This window comes from Diorhabda carinulata, chromosome 11 (assembly GCF_026250575.1).
Source record: "Diorhabda carinulata isolate Delta chromosome 11, icDioCari1.1, whole genome shotgun sequence".
Taxonomy (NCBI): Eukaryota; Metazoa; Arthropoda; class Insecta; order Coleoptera; family Chrysomelidae; genus Diorhabda; species Diorhabda carinulata.
The window spans coordinates 1,906,967-1,931,592 of record NC_079470.1 but is presented as its reverse complement, the minus strand read 5'-3'; the positions used below and the strand labels follow the sequence as shown (position 1 = coordinate 1,931,592).

At 33.6% G+C, this 24,626-nt stretch overlaps 1 protein-coding gene across 1 annotated transcript in view; it reads left to right on the top strand.

Moving 5' to 3' along the window:
• LOC130899764 (protein sickie) overlaps window positions 1-24,626 on the top strand; it is a 551,159-nt gene that overhangs the window by 424,566 nt on the left and 101,967 nt on the right. Inside the window, exons 12-13 of the mRNA XM_057809948.1 lie at window positions 2,412-2,614; window positions 7,269-7,420. Coding sequence (XP_057665931.1) covers window positions 2,412-2,614; window positions 7,269-7,420 — 355 coding nt within the window. The remainder of the gene's footprint in view (window positions 1-2,411; window positions 2,615-7,268; window positions 7,421-24,626) is intronic.

Genomic DNA, 24,626 nt, shown 5'->3' with positions numbered 1-24,626 from the left:
TAAATCACCTAAAGCATATAATTATAAGAAATTTCTGTGATTCATAAAATAATATTTCTTGTAAGTTAGAAAGCATCTAGTCAAGAGAAGCTTCTGCAATTATTACTATTGACCTCAATCGTTTATCTTATCAATAAAAATAACAATCTTTACACAACGATTCCAGCGTTGCACTCACTATTAAAACCATCTTTTGTAATTATATGAAGTGAACCCATTTGAAATCCCAGTTACAGCTTCTTTGATCTCGTTTATAACACCATGATATGTTCCTTTGAGATGTGACTTCAATTTAGGAAGTAAAAAAGTCACAAGGGGTAATTTCGGAACTATAGGTGGATACTGCATCGTTCGAGTACCTTTTTGTCAAATAATATTTTGAGAATTAGTTAATGTTATTTCAAACTAATCGACTGGAGAATGATATCGACAAATTAATTACTGCGTCACAATAATTAATTAATGAAATAGGAAAAATATTTCATAGGCTAATTGACATGTTATATAAACTTTTACGGAGATGTTGTAGATGTAGATCTCTCATGCTGCATCACCTGTTACTATCTGGTTTTTTGGCCTTCTTCGTCGTAGCAAAAAAGATAAGTAAAAACGCTATCCAAATGCTTGGTTTTGTCCACTTTTATCTGCATTTTTGTTACCAATCTGATAGCTCAAATGGTTCGTCATAATTTCGTACTTAAAACTTTTAGGAACTTCAGGAAACTGTCCAGATAACGAGGAAATCGTAAATCGTCTGCTCTCTTGCTTAAAATTTTTGTCAGTTATGACAGGAAATCTGCTATTGCATTACTTAATGCAAATATTTGTGCAGCTATCTTTGAACACTTTAACCCACTTTGTACATATTTCACGATGCCTTTATAGTTTACGTCACAGAACATACCCTAAGAAGAAATGCAAACTTAGTTGTATTCAGTGGAAACAGCATGGCGAATTATCGATGCCATTGCCTTTGATGGTACGTTGCAGAACTAATCTATTTTCGCGGTTCATTTAAATTTATAATACATAATATCTACTGTATCCTATAGCATAACTGTGATTCTCACAAAAGCAATAATTCGAAAATAAGCATTGAATTTTACAAAATTCTTACCATTTAGAACACACATCAAAAAAGCGTTTGGGAAATTGGAACAAATGTTTATTTATCTTGACAATTGACATTGACAGTAACGACAGATTTTTATTACACTTGCGCCACGATTGATAAGTGGCAGAACTAAATTTGTGTCGCTAAATTTTCAAATCAAGTTGACGTTCTTATTGCGCATGTTTTGTGATTTACGTTATAACTTTTGACACAAACAATCTCTTCACAGAAATGTAACATTAGGTAACATTAAGTATCCACATGAAACACAACAACAGTCTCTTAAATCGTCACGAGACTTAATTCGTGAACAAACATGTCTCTGACAACTATCGACATACATCCGAGAAGACTCCAGTCTCCAGTTCATGTTAGAAGATCCTTCCAATATCAAAGATATACGTGAATTTGGTGGTGTATCTGTTTATAATGTTTATATTAGTTATTTTCATAGAAATGAGTACTAATAAGAAACATCGAAATAAGTCTAATAATCTAATAAAACAATTGTTACATACGATGTCTTGAGCAATATTTTTAATTTATGTTTCAAAGATTCACACAAGTAGCGCCTAAAATACTAAACGCACAAACTAGATAGACTCTCAGCTCGAACATCCATGTCTTATGACTATTGTGGAGTCTGTCGAATCCCACTTCAACAGCGAAAACTTTCTCAAGTGGACGACACTCGATGATTTCGATACTTCCTCTCGAGATATTGTCACAGGTGAACTTTAACCTCAAAACCACTTGTGATGCGTTCTCAGGTTGGTTGATTGAACTGGTGGTTTTCGACCCAACAACTTATCTGTTGTGTCATTTGTATGTTGCTCAGGGTAGAATAGGTACGGTTCAAATATTTTAGCGTTTATCGTATATATAAAATAGAAGGTGATGCTGGTGGCGTTTTATCTACAGATGATCTATCGTATCTAAATGTTTTCTGAATATCACGAAAAACAAATGAAAAAGTTCTAAACTTTTGAATCGAAAGGATTCCTAAATCCACAAATTTATTTTTATAGCATTTTTCAGCTAAATACTCTTGAAAGGAAAATTTTATTTGGACGAAAGATGTAAAATAGATGTTTCTGTGATATATATCGACGCATACTTGCTACAAGGGTAGAAAGATATGAAAAACAATAGAGAAAAATATGGTTCAGCCTGTGTATATAACTTTAACTATATTTTTTTAAGCTAACGTACACTTTTTATACAGTTTGCAAGGCGCATTTTAACTTGTACTTTGATTAACGTTGTTGTGGTATTAATTATAAATTGTTATTTTCAGATCTACAAAATCGGAAAAACTGTATCCCTCCATGATGCACCGAAATACTGAACCTGAAGCTGAACCGTATTATTGTCTACCAATAGGTAGTTTGAGCCATTGGTCTCAACCTACCAGTCCAGCTCCTGGTAGCACTAGAACTTTCCCGCTTTCTCCAACACACTCGAGTACTCCGAGGCACAGTTTGCCCAAGAACGATGATGGTAAGTTGAGTATTTATTGTGGTACTTTAAATGGTACGGTGTATTTACCACATTATAACTTTGAAGATGATTGCAATTTTTTTTTACTTTAATAATAATAATTATGGGTCGAGTTGATGCTAGATCTGCAAACGAATATTTTTAAACATAAGTCCAGAGTTCTTCGCATATTCACTTGAACTTATACCTTATATGTTTGAAATCAATTGTTTTTCAAGAAAATTTATCCAAAAAAACGAGGATTGCATAAGCTATAGTTCGATTTTCTGTTCAGAATCTTTAATTTGAGCATATTTGTTGAATTTTTCTCTTATTTACAATAATCATAATAAACTATACAATTTCCAATTTCAACTACAACTGTAAAAGCAAAAACATTATTGCTTTAATGAAGTAAACTTATTGTTTTTAATAAAATATCTATGAAATATATATACAGCGGGGGTATTACAGTTTTTTTGCGGCATCCCGCGTTTCGTAGGCCATTCTTTTCTATCTATGCACTCGTTTTCTTGGATAGCTCTGTTTTTCATATTTTGTTCAATCCCTTCTTTCCAGGTCCTCGAGGGTCTTCCTCGTCTCCTTCTATTCTGCGGTTGATGCATCAATAATTTCTTCGGCCACCTGTTCTGCTCCATCTTCATCACATGTCCGTACCAGAGCAGTGGCTTAGTCTGTATTGTCTCTAAAGTCTTGTATACAGCGTCTATATTTTCCCCGGAACTATCTGTTTCCAGCACTCACATCCATATGGTAGATTCCAAGATAGGTTCCACTATGACTTTGTATATTGTCGTTTTTGTGTTTAGATTAACTTTTTCTGACCATAGCAATGAATTTGTGTAGCTGTTTTTCCTTATTACTTATTTCTTATAATATCTTTTGTTGTTTTATCTTCCTAAATTATGCTTCCTAGGTATTTGAATCGTTTACATCATCTAACCTTATTTATTTGCAGTTTTGGGTCTCCTTATGTAATTCAGTGGAACTGCACACATATATTTTTGATGAATGATGAGACAATGTCGATTTTAGATTCAATCTCTGATACCGATGAATTCTTGAACAGTACTTATACACGAATTGAAAAAACATTGATGTAATCACGTGTTCATCCTAGAGAAAGTTTAACATTACAAATGTTTCACTACCCTCATAAGGGAAATTTACGTTTTACCGTTTTAAAGTTGACGCCGAAACATTTACAGCGATGCAACGGTATTTTTTTGTACTGCAAATTGAGCGATAATTATTGATTCATTGAAATGCCACAGCCGCACGTTGGGAAGCACTTTTTTCAAGGGGGTATCCCGCTGAATAATGCGTTAAGATAGCGAACAATATGTATTTTAGTTAAAAATACCGCGACTTTTTCGGTAATTACCATAATTTATGAATAGGTTCAAATATAACTGCCGTACCTAGGGAAGCGGTTTTTTAAATTATTTTAACAATTAAAATAATAAATTAAGCGGTTTTTCAGGGTGTGACTCGCTAAGTTTATATGAGAAATTGCTATTTTCCGACTTTGCTCGATCCCGATGTAGTCCAGATAAATCAACGATGATTTCTTGAACGGCAAAATAAGCGGCAATTATTGATGTGTTCAAATATAATTGCCGTACGTAGGGAAGCGGTTTTTCAGGGGGTGGCTCGCTAACTTATTTGTTAAGGGAGCGGACCATAGGTTTTTATTTTTGAAAAAATTGGTCCGCCAGGTTAACGTACGTTTCGTCGCAAATGGTCGCCTGTTTTCTCGGAATAACTAGATATGGCGCCACCGTTCCATTAAAGCAACGTAAATTTTGAATAGTACACCATACAATAGAATTGATGAGGCATCCGCCAAACAGTCTTTTTTTGGCACCCAACGATTTCTTCTTATTCCCGCAGATCAAAAATAAATTGCAAGGTTAACATTTTTCTACCCCTGAAGAAGCGGTTGATGCGTTCAAATCACATGCTTTGGAGGGACCTCGTATATTTCTCAGTATCTTCATTTTACATATTATTATTTTCTGCTTCATTCTGCTGATTATCACCTAGGATTTACAATTAAAGATTATCATTGGTTTGTGCTGACTCGTAGATTTTCGTTTTTGTACTTTTTGTTGTAAAATACTGTTCTCTTTCCCACATTTTTTTTTGTTTACACTATCAAAGTCTTTCTCTGAATGAACTGCTCCAACGTTAATTCCATTGTCATTGTCTGTCTGTTATTTGTCTGAAACTGAATATCAAATCTTGCGTTGATCTGTTGGCTCTAAATTTAATATGTGTCTACCTCCAGTTTACTATATATATATATATATATATATATATATATATATATATATATATATATATATATATATATATATATATATATATAAGACCGCCATGTGCCAAGCTTGAATGTCTGTTAGCAGATTCCTAATCCTCTATAATATATATATATATATATATATATATATATATATATATATATATATATATATATATATATATATATATATATATATATATATATATATATATATATATATTATAGAGGATTAGGAATCTGCTAACAGACATTCAAGCTTGGCACATGGCGGTCTTATTTGCTCGAATAGTGCCGGGTTGGTGCTGCCTCCAGCATTCACCGACCGACTAAACCCTTCCCTCTTTCCTGCCTGCTAGCATCGCGATGGAACCACCTAAAGGTATTACTTCGTCGTGATGCCCTGCCTCTTATCCTTTTTTTTTATTGTCTAATAGTTTCTAATTGCTCTTGTTCTTTCGTCTCTTTCCTTTTGTGTTATAATGTTCGACGCCATAGTACATATCACGTTCCACATTGTAGGAGACTGTAGCATAGTTTGGACTATGTTTTCTGGGGTTATGATGGTATTTGCTTCTGTTTCAGCTCGTCTTCTTTCATTTTGCCACCTAGGGCACGCAAAAAAGGTATGATAAACATCGTCCTGTTCATTGCCACAATACTGGCAAAGTGGCGAGTCTTTTATTTTGAATCTGCAGAAGTATGCTGCAAAGCATCCATGTCCACATAATAGCTGGGACAAGGCGTACGTTATCTCCCCATGTCCTCTCTTGTGCCAAGGTTTAAGTTCCGGTATGAGTCTTTTGGTCCAAGCGCCCAAGTGGTGTGTAGCTTCCCATTTTCTTTGCCATTTAGTTAGCGTGTTTTCTTTTTCTGTTGTTTTAACTGCTTGCTCTTTTCCATGTGTGGCGGTTCTCTCGTTCACCAATAGGTCTATGGGTATTATACCCGCCAATACTAATATTGCCTCGGTGGATACAGTACGGAACGCACTGCATATGCGGATAGCTAGTTTTCTCTGTATCTTGAGGAACATAGATCTATATTTCAGATGTTTCAGAGATTCTTGCCATACTGGTGCAGCGTATAGCATAATCGAGTGGGCTACCGCCGACAGCAGTTTGCGCTTACTTGACGATGGTCCCTCTCTTTTCGGCATCAGGCGGCTAAGAGCCATTATCGTCGCTTCAGCCTTACGGCTTGTGTTTACAATATGAGCCTTCATTTTAGCGCCCTGATCGAAAAATACCCCTAGGTATTTAGTTTGTGGTTGAGTGAAGACCGGTGTGTCTATTATATCGATAGTCACCTGTTTAACAATCTTTCTATCCACCAGCAACGTTGCCTCTGTTTTTTCTGCCGCCAATTCTAGTCCTCTGGATTTCATCCATTCCACAACCCTTTGCACTGCTAAGTTGGTCACAGCTACGATTTCGTTCTCCGTCTTCCCACTCGCTACTACCGCCAAGTCGTCAGCGAATCCAATAAGCACGACTCCTGGCGGCATATCCAGGCGTAGTACATCGTCGTAGTAGACGTTCCACAAAGTGGGTCCAAGTGCAGATATATATATATATATATATATATATATATATATATATATATATACATACCACGTTTACTTCTAATTCTTGTGTTATTATCATATTTTAACAATTCCATCACTAGTAGCACTATAACTGTCTCTTTCTATGGATAGGTTTAGGATTGCTTCTATTGAAGCTTGTGCAGTACTTCTCATGGCTCCGGTGATTTCCACTACTGCTGTACTCTGCATGTTTGATAGACCTTATGATTTTTGTATACAACCAATATATTACCTTTGATAGTAGTCCTCAACAACTTCCTTCAGTACACCGTATACACTACCACTACACAAACATAACAAATTATAGTCTTCAGAGAATGAAGTTGTAGAAAGCGTGACTTCCGTTTTGAAACTTTGAAATCTAGTATCAATCCTAAGTACTTTGCTTCGTCTAGTAGGTAATGTTCGTGTCCATTCAAACATTTTTGGTTCCCGTTACTTAGATATCTTCTATTGTCTCACGAACAGAATTAGTTATTATCCGCCAACAAGGTGATATTTTCTAATTTCTTTTTCAAGATGTTGCTGATTGCTTGTGGGTCTTTAACCGAAGTCAATGCAGCTACATTGACAGCATCCGCCATAGCTTTTTTCCTTCTACGCTTTTCACATCTTTTTAATCACTATATAGGTGATACAACTCCTTGTGGTGTTTCTCTGGTAGTTCTTTTCCTAGTCTGGTGTACTCCTTTTTATTCTGATCTTCATTATCGCTACAATCCAATTTATTACTTATTATACTACTACGAATTAATTATTTTCAGTGCACGGATCTTCAATCAGCTTGGTTTCAACGGCGTCTAGTTTGTATTCATCGGCTGAGGAAAAACAAGCTCACGAAATTAGGAAACTGAGAAGGGAATTAACGGAGGCCCAAGAAAAAGTGCACACGTTGACTTCGCAACTCAGCACCAATGTAAGTACATTTATTTTATTAGTAATCGAAACAATGAGAAACACGGTCTTTACGAGGCTTCCGCGTCTACCAATTTCTATTCTACATGTATTTCTGCTTAAAAATATTAAGTTGATTAATTATGAACTAAAATAATGGTTTGATTTGTTCACAACAGCTAATAAGCGTCTGGTATTGCTACACATACACTTATATAATATATGCAGAGATCTCTTGTGTATTTATATACTGGCCAGTCTATAACTGCATCGGTTATTATAATTGTTTGTTACATTGAAATATATTTAGTTCGTGAGTGTAGAAATGAGCCGAAATCAAAAAGAAACTGTAAAAAAATGTGGTTAAATTTCGCGTGCTTTCCTAATTTCCGCTCAGTTACTGAATATGTATACAACAATTTTTAGCTGATAACTCTTATTTTTTTTTTCGATAACCGCTATAACGACTGACACCATTAAAAAGATTGATTGATTCTTACCAATCAAATCCATATATTCATATATCGAGGCAATTCTGGTTTAATTTGAAATCAAAGAATTTAACTATGGCTCCCATGAGAGCTCGTGTTAAAGAAGCGAATTTAAACTCAACTTTTTTAGATTTTGGAAGAAATTTTAGGGTTATTAAGTACGATGTGAAAAACACATGAAAGGGGATCTTGTGGCACCTTATTGGGAAGGAATTTTAGTCCTGCCCAGTTTTTCAAAATTTGGTGCAATCATAACTGAGAAAATTAATTTTTAAGATGTAAAAATCCATCCATCACAAAACTTGAATGAAAATGATAATGTCGCATTATATGTATTTGTATTTTCAATACACTTAACAATGAAATTAAATGTTTAAAATAACCACCATTCACTTCTTGACAATACCGGAGGCGATTTTGGAGTTCTTGTACAACATTTTGTAGTAACTCATGAGAAGTAATCGAGAGGAGTCAAATCGGGGATCTAGCTTGCCATTCTATCATTCCACGTCTTCCAATTCACCTATTGGAAAAAACCTCGTTTAAATAATATCCTACTATATATGCAAAATGCTGGGAAGCTCCATCTTGTTGGTGGTAAATAGATCTATCAATCTCAATTGGATTCCTCAAAAAAATAAGGACCAATAATTTCATTGTTAAGCCCAAACATTCACGTTTTTAGGATATTGAGTGTGAGCCTCACACATCCAGTGAGAATTTTATCTGCTCCAATATCTACATTTCTGTTTGTTAACTGTTCTGTTTAAATGAAACGTCGCTTAATCAGAAAAAAGTATTTTGTTTATGAACTTCAAATTTGCGTTTAATCTGTCCATCATCAACACCCAAAATTCTTGTATTCTGTTAGGATCATCTTCATTTAACTTCTAAACCAACTGAACTTTAATCTTTATGCAAAACTCTCAAAACAGATGATTTACTTTCATCATTCTCCTCAAAAAGTACATCTAACTTTTTAAATGAGTAAGTTGAACGTTTCTACCAGATTTTTCAATATTTTTCACATGTCCAATTTCATGAAACCTTTTTTTAATTTTGCGATACGTGTTGACCAGAGTATTTATTATTAAAACTTTCACAAACCTCCATTTGAGTTCTCATCACCTCAATAAAGTATAGCGTTTAGTACAAGAAGCAAAGTATAAAAATTGAAACAAACTTTCTTGAAATTGTTTACCGAAAAAGTGTGTACCTAGAAATGGCGGAAAACAAAAAAAATAAGTTTAAAATAAGAAAATGTATTTTTTATTATACGTTATTTATATAAAAATAAATACTTGAAAGATATTATTCTTGTAGAATGAAAGATAATTAAATTTCCTACAAAAATGATCTTTTCACATTTTGTGTACAAGTAGTAGTTTTTTCACAAAACGCGATTGAAAGATTGTCTTCTTATTGTAATGTTTCTCTAATTTCTTAATTTATTTAAACTGTTGTTCAACTGTGGGGTAAATTTATACACTGTCTTTTACTTACTTTATTTATTAAAACACTCGATTTAACTAACTTATATAATAATTAACTCATCACTACTTGTATAATTACGTAAATACACAATACTACTTTTCACCTCACCTCAAATTCACTGTTTACTATTCCACTTTGTTTCGTACACTACGACTTAATATAAACTAACTCTCGCTGTTAAACAAGCTGGAATATATATCAGAATGGACATTTCTAGAACTCTAGAAAGTAAACTAAAAAACAAATAAATAAAGTGGACTTTCTAGATACGAAAACACGATTGATACAAACGACAAACGATTGGGCGTATTCGCCGATTATTAGAATTCCATTATAATCGAACAAGACCGGCTTCACGGCCCATGTCGTGGAAGAGTACGTAACATTATTTTACCTTCTTTGAGAGATAGCAGCAATACAGGAAACGGGAAAACAAAATTTACTTTGTTGATAATCATAGAATCACATATCAAAGTAAGTTGTATTTCTCAAGACTTATTATCAAGTCTAAATTTTATTGATAATGCTACTGTAGAACTGGTTTTTCAATAGTCTCGAATAAGTATGAGTCGTGAGCAACGCAAGGTTGTCTATGTTCTCTCCTACGATAGTCACGGAATCATAGGATTGGGATGCAGCAGGTGCAGTAGAAACGATAATTGTATCTGCATCTGATTCAGCCTAGTCAACCCAAAACAATATTTTTTTAATTCTGTAGTAAGGAAATTAGTCAGTAGTAAATAAGTGAAATTGTAGAGATTGAAAACAAATTTACGAAAATAGATTTACAATAAAAAAAATAAAAGTAAGGTAAACATATTGTTTTGACCGGGTTGTCATGAGCATTAACGAAGCCAGTCAACTTTGGAGCGCTGTAAAAGCGTTTTAAATACATGAAATTTAAAAAAATTATAAAATAAAAACATAAAAATTCTGGAAAAACATCTGGTAGTAAAGGGCTATTCTGGAAAGAGAAAGAAGATCCACCTTTTTTCAGTCTCGTTGGAGAACGTTTTGCTTTAAACGGTGGCACTAAGGACGATTCTCTAGACACTATGAGATACAAATGATTCTAAAAGACAGATTAATAGATAGCTAATAACTGATTGATAATATAATTATATCGAAGATTATCTTATCAGCAATTTTTCTGTGGAATGGGCCTACTGGGGATCCTCTACAAAATTGTTCCGACATAATTTTTTGGTAAAATCAATAGAAAAAAAGTTATTACACAAAAAAAATTTGTTGAAATTTTTTCATTTTTTTTTTTTTTCTCACAACTCTTTAAATTTTAGATTTATGACAAAAAGTCACATCGACATAATTGTAGGCAATGCGATTTGCTACAAAGTATGTCTTTACAAATTTTTTGTAAGATTGATAGTTTCAGAGATATAGCGAAAAACGTGCTTTCACCTCTTTTTCCAAGTTAGCGGCTACTAACCCCACAAACTTGAGGTTAAGCTTGTATTGGCCGGTTGAGATAAATCGGTTGCATTTTTTCTACTCGTACAAGTCATTTTTTTAACAACTTGCTCATTATAGGAAGAAGACTTAGTGGTCTATATGGTTAGGTAATAATAAATCATGTTCTCTATTAAGTTTTTATTTACATAAATATAACTGTAACAAGAATAAAATTCTCTTTCTGTCATGATTGTTATTTTATAAATTAACTTATCAACAAGGCATCGTCACGTCATTTTTCCACATCTTTGAATAATTCTTTCATATATATCGGAATGTTGACAATTACGTAAATAAAATCTCAAATATTCATTGTTAACAATTCCTTTTTAACAACTATGGATGGTCCCTCTGTTTCCCAGTAACAAGAATCAATTAAGCCACCAACTATAAAACTCTTAAATCAACCAATATCTCTAAGTACGGTTTATTACCTCAACATCTCTTCCTGTATGATTTTCAAATACATGTGACAGAAAGAGACGGAGAAAAAGAATAAGCAAGCCGCCTGACGAGCAGTTATTCGCGACGAGTTTTTACTAGCTGATTGGAATTTTTCAAAAGATACAATTGTGGTAGTGGTACCCGCGCATCCGTCGATTTCCGCTACTGGTTCTTGCCTTAAAGAGAACTAATAACTTGTAGCATTCATTCAAGAAAAGTATTAGTTATGTTTGACTAGTAGAACAATAAAAAGATACCATGTAAAAACGTTTGTTTATACAGTATGCTTTAAGTCGGAAGTGGTTTAAAAAGCAGGCTTCGGTTTACGTCCAACAGATAGTATGTAGTACCTATACGAACTTTATAACAAAATCAGTAAGATGAATGGACCTGGCAATTTCTACCGATTTAGCTAAATGTAATTAATATTGGTGTTAGGACTTCACGTGAGCACGACACTTGTCTCGTCTGCGTTTTTTGAGAATGGCTTATGCCGCCTTTACATTTTTAGGCATTGGACAACGGGTGACGGACAGCAGGTGAGATGCTATAGATATTGGTCCCCAAACTTTTTTGTTTCATAGACCACCTTAAAATTTTGCTGGACCCTCTATATTAACAACAATTTCCAAATTTCGAAAAAAACTGAATATTAGATCTCTCTATAAAAACTTGCGTTATGGCAAATGGGTTTCAATGACAAATTTTCAGTTTTCGAAAAAAGTCAGAATTGATTTCTTCGAGATATCAAAAACCACCCTAGAAGGTTTTTTCGAATTTATGAGGGTGTCTGTTGAGAAATTTTATTTGATTTTATCAATACTCGAAAGAAATGTAAAACGAAAAAGGACCTGCAAAATATGAATTGAGCAATCTAAGGAATTTCCAAAATCAGATGATATCCATTTACAAATGGCCGCCGTATAGAAAACGGCGTATCACGTATTGTGAAGTTATTTATTGGATTTTAGAGAATATTATTCCCAGTTTTATTTCGTAATGGCTACGAAATTTCTTGGAAAAGTGACTTTATTGGTTTTTTTATTATGCAGAAATGTGTCTTTTGAAATATTACAACGGTTCTAGAACCAAATACCACGCATTATTACCAGTTCTCCAGTTCACGTCCCAAACCTAAAAGCCGAAAGCTGCCTGATGTAGCTATGATACCTTGAAGATATTACAGAATGTGTTGAATCTCGTCAATGAATATTTGGCTATGTGAACAACAACGAATTGATGATTCTGAGTAATGCTTGAATCTGTTCAATCTTAATAAAAGCGTTGATACGAGAATGGCCCAGAAGTACCTGGCCTGACCTAGAGATGGGGTTAGCTGCTTGAAAAATACGACTGTATAAGAAATTACACAATCTATACAGCATATATTTCAAGTTTGAAGACGCCACGTTGTTTTGAATTTGTTTGGCAGCCATCAATATTGAATGTTTTCTCTGAATTTGTATACATGGAAAAAATTAGTAGGACCCCCGCTATCAAAGAATTAATTCAAACCTTGTTGACAGCATTCATAATGTATAGGACCAGTATTTCATGCAATTGCCGCTCCTAGTAAGCTATGAAACGCCGATGACCACTGACCATATTTGGTGCAACATCATTTTTAATAGGAAATAGATTTGTCACTAAAACATGGTTCAACGACCTGAAAAATTGCTTCTTCTGTGGTATCAGTATTACAATATGTAATCCAAAGTAGTGAAAATTTACCAGAAAATCATTATTTTGCACAAACTTCTTCATGCTTATAGAATTATTAAGTTTTCTGAAAATCCCACAATGATATTTCCTATTTTAATATTAGTCTCTCTAGGTACTTATACATGATATTCCCTATTTGAATATTAGTCTCTCCCGGTACTTATACAGAATCTTGAAAGTTCAAAATCAGTTTTGGTTTATATCGTTCCAAAGGAAATAGATTTTGACCCCAATGGATCGATCTTTGGAAATCGCTGCTCTAGGCGCTAAGCAATTCGCCTCATAGTAGATCGAAATCTGTGATTTTCTAGATATTGCATTATAATTGTTATCTCATTTATAGAATTGGAATGTTCATCATATTTTTTGTATCTGTATGTGTTGAATCAAATTATGAGATCCTTTAGGTTACAATTAGTGAAACAGTAACCTCAGTAACATTTATAACATTAACGGTAAACATTAGGGTGGTTCACACTCCGTCAAAAAATCGTCTTTGTCGTCATCACAAACAAATTTTTGGGCCAGTTTATCTTCAAAAAACGACAAATGTGTTTCAGAAAATAGTTTTCTTATAGATTTTTTTAAAAATAGTCTCAGTGTGGAAATCATCAAACCAGAACTGACCACAAGGCCATTTAGAATATCCTCATTAGTCGCTTTTCGGTCAATTGTTTTGGCTTAGAACTTCTTCATCCTCTTCCGAAAATTATCCAACTAGAAGAATAAAACAAATGAAGAACTTTTAAACAAATTATGGTGTGTTTTGTAGGGCGTGAATGGGATATGAATTTAAAGTAACGTATTTCTCTAATGTCTCATTTCTTTGAGAAATTTCGAGGATTTTGACGCGCAATGATATATTGCAAATTTTTTATAAAAGTTACTCTAAACACTTTTGTTTAATATGAAGTTCTAATTGTTTATTATAATAAAACCGTAACTACAATTTTTTTCTCAGCATGAATTCCTTTGTACTAATTAGACGTCAACTGATTGTTTCAAATTATATCTCAATAATAACCACATATATCAAAGATATGATTTGGTGCACTATAAGGTCAATTTTTAGTCTTATTCCTCACAAACGTTCCTTTATTTCTTTATGCCTGAGAGGTTAAAAGATGGTCGGGGATTGAAATATTAATTGTTCACAAATATCAGGATTCTGGGCCGTTTGAACCAATGTACTCCTCTCGGTTCAAATGAGGACTAATTATTTTAGTTAGAAGAAATAACTCATTATCCGCAATCTTTGATTCTTAAGGTTCACACCAGCCCGTTTGAGACCGCAGCTGTTGATTAAAGTACGACGGCGGTTCAAATATGCTCGAGACAAACGCTCAGAAACATTTATTTATTATCGAAAATATTTACAAAAATTCACAGTTTTCCCCTCACTAGTTATATATTTTTGCTACCTCCCCGTAAACTTCTTGATACCGTCGTTGGTCTTGAATAGCTTCTTTGAGTAATGCAATCATGCGGTAGTGGCAGGGTTATAAGTCCAGACTATAGGAAGGATATTCTAGGATCTTCTACCCCCAGTTCTGATATTGTATCGAACGTAAGACGAGGTATGAGGGCGCTCGTTATCCTGGAGAAGAATCATATTTCGACCTGGAATGCTGCTGAGTTTCCAGCGATAGGCAGATTTGACTTGTGCGTTCAGAAGGTTAGAGTAGTAAGCATCGTTTTGGAACATTGTGTGCGCAGGAAGTCAACCTACAGTACTCATCATCGGTCCCAGAATGCAGTACACATAAACTTTTAGACGATATATTGTTTTCGGTAATAGTGTACCCATGTTTCATCTTCAGTGAAAATTCACTTTGCCTCGTATTGTGTCAGCAAGTGGCGTCAAACATTCCACTGTATGAATCTTTGCTAGAAGCTCACCAGTTTGGGAACCCATCGCGCCGTTATTTTGCGGTATTGAGGGTGTTTGTGGATGGTTGAATCTACACTACCAATACTTTTGCCGAGTTCAGTGGAAATTTTTCGAATATTCATCCTAAGATCCTCCAAAAAGAGTTGTTCTACGCAGGGAATGTTGTCTGGTATGATTCTGGTTCACGTCGACGATAATGCGGCTCAGTCACGACGATTTCACGATCATGTTCGAACGCTTTGGTCCATTTAAATACAGCAGACCTTCTCAGGCACTCACCACCGCATTGATTTCGTAAACGCCTTGTTTTTAATGTCTTCTCACAGTAAAAAACGAATGACAATACATTACGTAACGACGGTCGGTACTTAAAACGTGTTTTCGCGATGAAAATTATGTCATATTATTAAGGGACCCAGCTAATACATAATCAAGCCGCGACCCTCAAAACATACAGGCGCGCATGTACAGCGTTTGTCATGATTATGTTTGAACCGCCCTCGTATGTTGGAATAATTGAATATTTAATTTAAACTTTTGATTCCTTTTCTTAGAGTAGTAATTACACATAATGTTAATAATTTTTTTTATGTAATATTCACGGAGATCTCTTATTTTCACATTCAGTTTCACATAACAAATGATTTGTAAAAGCAAGATAATTAGGATAACAGTTGATAGGAAATGGGTATAGTTGGTATTGATGTTGATCGTATTATTGGAATGTGGGAGGATTATCCGAGTGTATTATCCTTTTTAAGGTTTGTACAAATGAGGGCGTTTGTTGAATAATGCAAATACATGCGATTGGGGTCAACGAGTCACATCTTTCTATGGACATTATTTAAGGATTTATTTCATGCTGTATATGTACCGGGTGTCCCAATAAGAATGGCTCTTGGCTATATCTCGGGAACCGTTTATAGTACAGCTTCGGGAAAAAAAATTTATAAAAAAAGTGACCTCGAGAAAAATCTGGAAATTATTTACAGAATTGTAGATTCACCGCCAGAGGGCGTATTTAAATACCAAAAATTATAAAATGAATAATTTACAAATTTTGCCTAATTAAGTTGCATTTAAACAATGATTATCGTATTCTTTAAGAAATGCAGTGTATATTTTATTTTACTAGTTTCAGTCTATCTCTTTAAATAAGAGGTGGGGAGAAGCGGGAACTTTATTATGAAAAAACGCCTGTAAGTCCAGTTCTACTTAACCTATCTATGCAAACTTAGTCTTTTTGAAGAGAGCTCCTTTCTACGTAAGTTGTAATTTCGAAACAACCTAATGAGTAACATATACGATATAGGGCTCTTTTTATTTATTTTTTTTAAATCTAGCTCTCCTTGAAAAATGTTGAATGAAAACATATAGTTTTAATTAAGGAATATAAAAGTAGACCAAATTAGCAACAGAATAGCGAAAACCGCATGTCGATATTTTTTTCGTTTTACGAGATATCCTTAGAAATGTGTAAATTTTAAGCATTTTCCTTTAAACATAAATTACTCCGGTTTGACTGAACGGATTTTAATATTTTTTGACTCCTTAAAATTGTATTTCCTTGTTCTAATAATAATAGTTCCAATTATTATGTCAATATTACTTATGTTGTCACCGGGAAACTGTGTTTATGGAAGTTCAAATGGAAATATAACTTAAGGTACCTCGTTAGTGACGACCTAAATTTTCAAAATATCGCCCATCATTTTCGATACAAGCGTTTTCTTTCAAGAGTATATTGAACAGCAGTCTCAATTTCTGCTTTCGAAATACTCTGAATGGCGTTTCGTATTCGATCATGTTATCTCTAGTAGTGGGTCTAATTGCACAAACAAGGTCTTTAATCCGGCCCCAGAGATAGAAATCTAAGACGGTGACCTGGCTGGCCAAAAAAATAGGCCTCCACGTCCTATCCACCTATCAGGGTAAGCATTATCTAAAAATTCTCTAACTAACCATCGTGCTGAAACAACATAGACCTACGAGTTGCTAGTGATATATCTTCTAGAAGTGGTAATTCATTCCTCATAAAATTTAGGTAGCGTTCCCCGTTAATTGCGTTCTCATAAATAAAAGGTCCAATTAACTAACCATCTACAATACCACACCATATATTCACCGACCATCGCCCTTGATACTGAATTTCTTTCAACCAGCGTGGATTATTCTGTGATCAATAGTGCATATTATGCCGGTTAACCGTATCATAACTACTGAATGTAGCTTCGTCTGACCACAAAATACGTGACAATAATTGAGGGTCGTTATATACCTTCGTTTGTAAGAACCATCTTAGATATAACGTAAAATTTTATATCGAATTTAATGCACACAATCACAATGACACGTAAATGAACAAATTACTAGGTTTATTAATTTGACACAAGACATATCTTTTTGTTTTGTTTTTTTCATGCCCCGCTACTTGTTTTTATATATTTCAATTTTAACTTCCATAACACAGTTTCCCGGTGACAGCATAAGTAATATTGACAATAATTGGAACTATTATTAATAGAACAAGGAAAGACAATTGTGAAAAGTCAAAAAATGTTAAGTTCCGTTAAGTCAAACCGGAGTAATTTATGTGGAAAAGAAAAATGCTTAAAATTTACACATTTCTTAGGATATCTCGTAAAACGAAAAAGATATCGTTTTCGCTATTCTGTTGCTAATTTGGTCTACTTTTATATTCCTTAATTAAAACTATATGTTTCCATTCAACATTTCTCAAGGATGGCTAGATTTAAAAAAATAAATAACTAGCGCCCTCTAGCGTATACGTTACTCATTAGATTGTTTCGAAATTATAAATCTTTTTGGTATTTAATTACACCCTCTAGCGGTGGACTTACAACTCTGTAACTCGAGGTCATTTTTGTTATAAATTTTTTTTCCCGAAGCTGTACTATAAACGGTTCCCGAGATATGGTCGAGAGCCATTCTTATTGGGACACCCGGTACAAGTGAATTCGTAAAATAGATGAAAAGAGATATTTAATCAAATTCAGTAATCAGACTATTTTTTCAAATTTATGAAATACTAGTTTGAACTTTATTTACAGAAAAATAAGAATAATCATTAGGATTTCGTTATTTTTTTTATAGTAAAGTTGATGTTTTGGGTAATGCTCTAAGCTCCAAGAGTCGGTCTAGATCTTGCAGTAGAAGAAGTAGCAACTAGGAAAGCAGTTAACACAAATGTGATATGTATTCAATTATTACCTTAATATTATGGTAGTAGAGAAATGTTATAATAATTAGGAAAAATAGGAGAAAAACGGATCTGAAAGTGAAAGATAAGATACAAGCAGATAACAGAGAATTTAGTACAAATAGAAAAGTGTTGAACAAAACTAAAAATATATAAAATAATAATCAAAACCATCATGACTTATGCTGCATTGATTACATCAAAGAAAGAGGCCTAATAGTCTAAGATCCCACCGCTCGATCTTGCAAGTATCCGTTTTTTTAATGAAATTAATTTTAAAAGAATCTTGAGGATGTATAGAATGGATTAAGGATAGGTTGCCGCAATTACCTGTAATTAATTTTAATGTTATTAATATACTAATATGACTTGCAGCTATATGTTTTTTCAGTCAATCTTACAGCATTTGAAAGAAAATGGTGTTACAAATCAAAATAAAAATGGTTGCTAGCGCTCAGTCGGCCGCAGCATTATGGTTTCCAGGTGTAAACTTATTATAAAAAAAGTTAAAGTGGAAGCTTAGATAAGAGTTCATGCAGAGTGGAACAGGAAGAGGAAGACCGCAGTTGAGACTGTTAGATGTGAAGTAAATGATTTTAGGAGGAATTAGGGTCATAAACTGGATATAGATTGCTATGGATAGGAAAAAAATGGAGAGGGCTGCTGAATTTGTGAAATTTCGTGGACTTATCTGAAAAAGGGCTTTGTAGAGCTAGAAAGAATGACTAAGTTTCTGTGTATATATTATGAAATTTGAAATATTTCCATATTTTAACGGCATTTTTCATTCTATAATATCCATATTTCTATACAGTGAATACATCTTTTTCGTTGTTTAAATGTTTTTGTATAATTAAAAAGATTGATGATGGTACCAATTGATGATGGACAAAAAATTACACGTGAAAATTACAACTTTTCAAAGAAATCGTTTTATAGAATAACTTTCTTAACAAAACTTGGATTTTCACGATGAAAAAAATGCTTTTTAACTACTTTAACATGTAAATAAGTATACCAAGACTCCAGTTGTTAAATTATGTCAATATAATTTCATAGTTTAGTCGTTAACATTCTAATGCATGCGGAAAACTTCGTACTCACTGATTGACAAAAGTTCTTTATAATCGTTAAGAAGCAATCACAGATCAATAGTTGATGTACCTAATTATTTCCAAATACGGCCGTTTGGAATTTCAATGAGAATAGGAGGCGATATGGCAAAGTTACATCTGAAGATTGCAAACAAATCCTGTTGCTAAAACACGACATACGCATACAGGATGTAAATTTGAAATCATTTCACCCTCTATACATCGACCCGAAAATTTAAAAATATTCTAATTCATTTCTAAGTGAGTGAATTTGTTAGCTGGTTTTCAAATGAATTACGTCAACCTTCAAAATTGTCAAATGGAAATTGGAATTGAGTAGTACCTTATTTTAAAGAGTTTATCCAAAATCGTACAAATTGCTTCTTGGATATATTTTAACTTCAAACAGTTTGCGAAACCAATTCATAATTAGTTAGTTGTAATGTCTTCGCGAATATGCCATCATATGTCAAGATTACCATGTGATGGGTTCGCTATTGGCAGGGCGCGGAGTATATAGTGGGGACAACTGAATCGATCACAGCGCTCCATGTAACCATACCTATAAAGCAAATTTTGACACCAAGAAGGTATTTTCTGAACTTGAGGAGACTTTGTTTGTATATTATATTTCAACAGTCTTTAAAATGAACTATGGTCTAACTAAGAAAGACGTTAGGGAATTAGCATTTAAATCCCAGACACTCAGAAAGAGGAGAACATTGACGCTGAGCAATGGATGCGTCTTTCTATGAAAAGGCCTAGTCAGGGTAAAAACTTTTTGTCAATTAGAAAGTTCGAATCTACAGATCTTTCCCGATCAACCAGTTTCAACAAAGCAAATGTGAATGCTTTTTTTGACAACGTGGAAGATATTCAAAACAGATTTGGCCCATTTCCTACCCATAGAAGATGGAATATAGACGAAAAGGGTTTGTCTACTGTGCAGACACCATCTCATGTTGTAGCCAAAAAGAAGTGGGTGGTTGTACCTCCGAAACAGCCAACTTAGCAACCTTTATTGGGGCGGCAAATGCTATCGGAAATTACATTCCATCTGTGTTAATTTTGTCGAGAGTATTTTTCCAAGAAAGAATAATGGCTGGAGCTCCTCCAGGTTCTATAGGTGGAGCAACACTTAGTGGGTGGTCGAACGAGCAGCTATTTTCGAATTTCATTGATCACTTTATAGCTCACGCCAAACCTACAAGGGAAGAATGCATCCTTTGGCTACTCAATTTATCATTAGAACTTATCAGATGATCCTGAGAGAATCATGATTATGATTTATTTTCAATGGGGTCATTCTAATGTGATCACAGTGTCAACACAATCAGGAAAACATAAAAAAAAATTAATGTATTTTGAATATTCTTCTTTCCAGTAAGGGGATCCTGAGAAATTCCTTGTATGTACATGATCAGGAGAACCTGATGGAAAATTAATTCATTTTAAACAAGGTTGTCCTGATGGGATCCTAGCATGGCCTCGTCAGAATTGCCCTAATAAGGTTAATCTTGTTATAACCTGATAAGGCCTTTATGATGATTTAAATTCAAATTAGGGATAAGTTCTAGTCGAGAAATTGATGTTTCGCAAATTTAAACTCAACAATTATTATCACACAATCATCTTCAATAATGTCTCCATCAATACTGGCCCATAACCGTAGCAATTTTTATTGGAGTTGTTTTGTATCACATTTGTTTTACATTATAACATTATGATATCTGTTTGTTATGTTTAGGATTACTTAGAAACGTAATTAGTCGGAGACCTTGTTTAGGTCCGTAAAGCAAGTATATACTCTTTCCTTCTTACAATCTGTACGTGCACAGTGACCCGGTAATTCCATTGCGTTCTATCATACATTTTTTCAAGTAACATGAATATATTTTTCCAAATACCATCCTGTAGTAAATGTGATTTTACTTATAAATGTTTTAATTATTCAATCACTGCATATTCTAGAAATTATGCGGTCGATCCAATACAAAAATGTTAATGGAATAAATCATTTTAAGTGATTCAGTGAGATCATGTTTAATTTCGTTTCTCTTACTAAGATGGCCGCTTGTCATAACACGAGATTCACAATTACTTTCTTAATAACTATAATTATTATCAATTTTAATACAGTCGAACGTTACGTACCTCAATAGCATCAATCATCTTAATTGAAATATTTGTACAATCGGTTTTATCAACTATGGCGGATATAATTGGTCATTAGTTGTAATTCTTGATTAAAATTTGATACCTACACAATTCGCATTCGATTGATTTGTTTACAATATTTTATTACTGTTGCTTTTGGGAGAATTATTAATGACTCGAAACTACATTTTTTTAATACTTAAAAAAACAAGAAGAATGATCCATTTATTTTTCAAATTCATTTCATATAAAATAATGTGAGGAGCTTGAAGCACGTGTCCTTTAGTCAAGGTCTCTTAATGAGAGTCGTCTACGGCGCCCCTTTGTAGACCGAGGTCTACTTTATGTTGGCAGCACTTGAATGGAACGTAGTATTCAATCTGTTGTGATCCGAGCAGTGCTGCCACCTCCGTATTAGTAATGCTGGCTGTTGCTAAAGCCATAAAGGGTTAGATCGGACTAAATGGAGAGCAAATTAAATGATGACCAAAAAAAACGCTTGCTGCAACAAGGCTTACACAACATTTTGTTCTAATACAAATCTACCACAACAATATGAATAAATCCATACCTACAACAAAAAATGTGAATGTTTTTTAGGATGGTGCGATGCAAAATTAATTTACTCTAGCTAATTCAGCAATTTTTATTATGATTGCATTATCAGATTGCTGAATATTTTCCTTTTTCAAACATTCGAATATATTTAAGATAACTTGCTGTGTTTGTATATTATTAAATTCATACTTGTCTTTACCATCACTACACTGTGCAATTTTATTACGCCATATTTCTATTTATTTAAATCTCATCAAACGATGCCACTGCTTTCGCAGACTGTCTCTGGCAGGAATATTTCGAAGAAATTGTGTACGCCTTCCGACAGCCTTGGCCAATAGAAATGCATTTATGTTTACGAATCGATGTTTTCATTGGTAAACAGTGGAGATGATGAGTCCACGTGGACTGACGGTTTGTTAGATGTAGATAGATAACAGAGTTTTATACGTGAAGTAAACATCATTTTTCATTGCTTAATTTGGCATGAGTGCCATGCGTATTTATGAAATATTGATTATTCCTCGCATAACTGTCTTCTTCAATTAATATTGGAAGTACTATATAAAGTATAGATTTATAAGGCGCATTTTAAATAAGTTATTAGTAAATCATACGACTTTATCTCAAAATTTAACTCTTATGTCATTTTGATATATCAAGTAAAAAAATAAATAAAAATTAAATAAAAATTAATTATCACCACTTTATAAAAAAGATAAAAATTCACGTTAGAAATAGCAGCTATATGTCGAATGCGACAATGTTCCGATACTCTTAACTTTCGGTTAAATTAGCCATGTTTCAATTCAATAGCGAATATGCCTTTGAAGACTTGTCAATCTCTAATAAGAATATAAAGAACACATGAAAAAAATATAAAAACATCTACATGTCCAATAAAAACGGATAATATGAGAGAAAACTTTATACCTGACATTTTAAGCCAATCAGATACCTCGAATAATTTTTCAGTCCCGTGACCTGCAAAATTATTAAATAATAATTTCTCTGGCTTGACAGCTGTCACTTGCCAATGTCATAACTGAACGGTATGAAATTATTTAACTTAAATTTTATTTCTTCCAAACTATCTTTTCCAAAACATAACATTTTCTTAACACAAGACCTTAATACCTACGGTTTTAAAACTTGTCAAGATAGCGTCAAACGAGGTCAGATCATAGTCACTTTAATTTATTGAGTCAACCAACATTATAACAAAATGAATGCTTATTAATGTCAAAAATGTTCGTACCGAATCTCCCATGTGTTTGAATTAATCTACGTAGATTATTTGTCCGTTGTGCCTCAGGAAATTTTCAATACTATCAAACTATTGAAAGATCTCCCTCGCAGTTACTCAACAAACATTAATTATAAGGGAAGCTAAAATTACCTATACGATATTAACATCTCCCAAACTACCAAAAATCATCGATAAAATCACTTAATTTGGGGGAACACACCTCATTCATCCGGTGAGAAATGCAAAGCACAAAACGACCTTTAACGGTTACAAAGACCAAACATCGAAAGCTTGTGAACTTTTTTCTACTATTTCAACTGATAAATTATAGGCCCGTCTATTGGATTCATTACAAATGTTCACACAATAATAATACTTGAATATTAATTCAACTTGATTAGCTGGAAATAATGACGGACTTATGAAGGAATTCGACTTAAAATTATTTTATGGACATTTCTAACTTCTAGATGAGAAGAAAAAAAATCTTCAATGATAACCATGTAAAGACCGCTATTTATGCTTGTACGACAAATAGAAATGATCCGGCATCCTTAACGAGTTTCACTGGTGCCAATATTAATGGAATTAGTTAGTTATCTGCTTTTGGTGAAGGAGTACCTGTTCATCATTGCGCTTTCAAAATGAAAATACAAACAGTGTGTTCGTACAGAATAATAAAACGAAGTGCTCAAACAAATGGTTTGTATTAGTATATTTGGAGCCTACCTCTTGCAGATTGCTTGTTATCTGAAATTGGTAGGCTCTGTGAAATATTTTTTGGCGAAGAGTGACTGTGGCAATGGATCAATCCAACGACAACTAGAACGGAAATCGAATACTACAGCATCTGGTTACATTAAAGAAAATATCAACAATAAGAAGATTGTTTGAAACGTTATTGGAAAAAATTTGAACTGTTTTTATCATGAATGTTTCCTATAATACCAACTGTATTCTAGTATGATTGGAGAATTAACATTTAGGATATATTGTTTCTCGGATATTGGTGTTGACTTCACATGCGTTTTTGAAAGCTTAACCTACACACACTGTACTTCAAATAAGTAAAATTGGTGACTAACCGAAAATGTCAACATTTACATATGACATAAGTCGTGGAAGATGCTAGAGTTGGATAGATTACATGAAATAGATAAACAGAAAAAAATGGGGAAAACATAAGTTGAATAAATAGTTCAAATACTTCAAATGCAATCTGCCAAAAGCATAAGTCACAACTGCTGTAACATAAGATAGCATTAGATGGCTAGTGTATGGTCTCCTATATCAACTACACATGACCACTAGGTGGCAGCAGAACGGACGTCAAGTAGAAACGTCAGTGGTACTCCTGCGCTTATCAGAGATATTGTAAAACGTATATGTTTCCTTAATAAAATAGTATTCAATAAGTTCTGACTATAATTTAACAAGT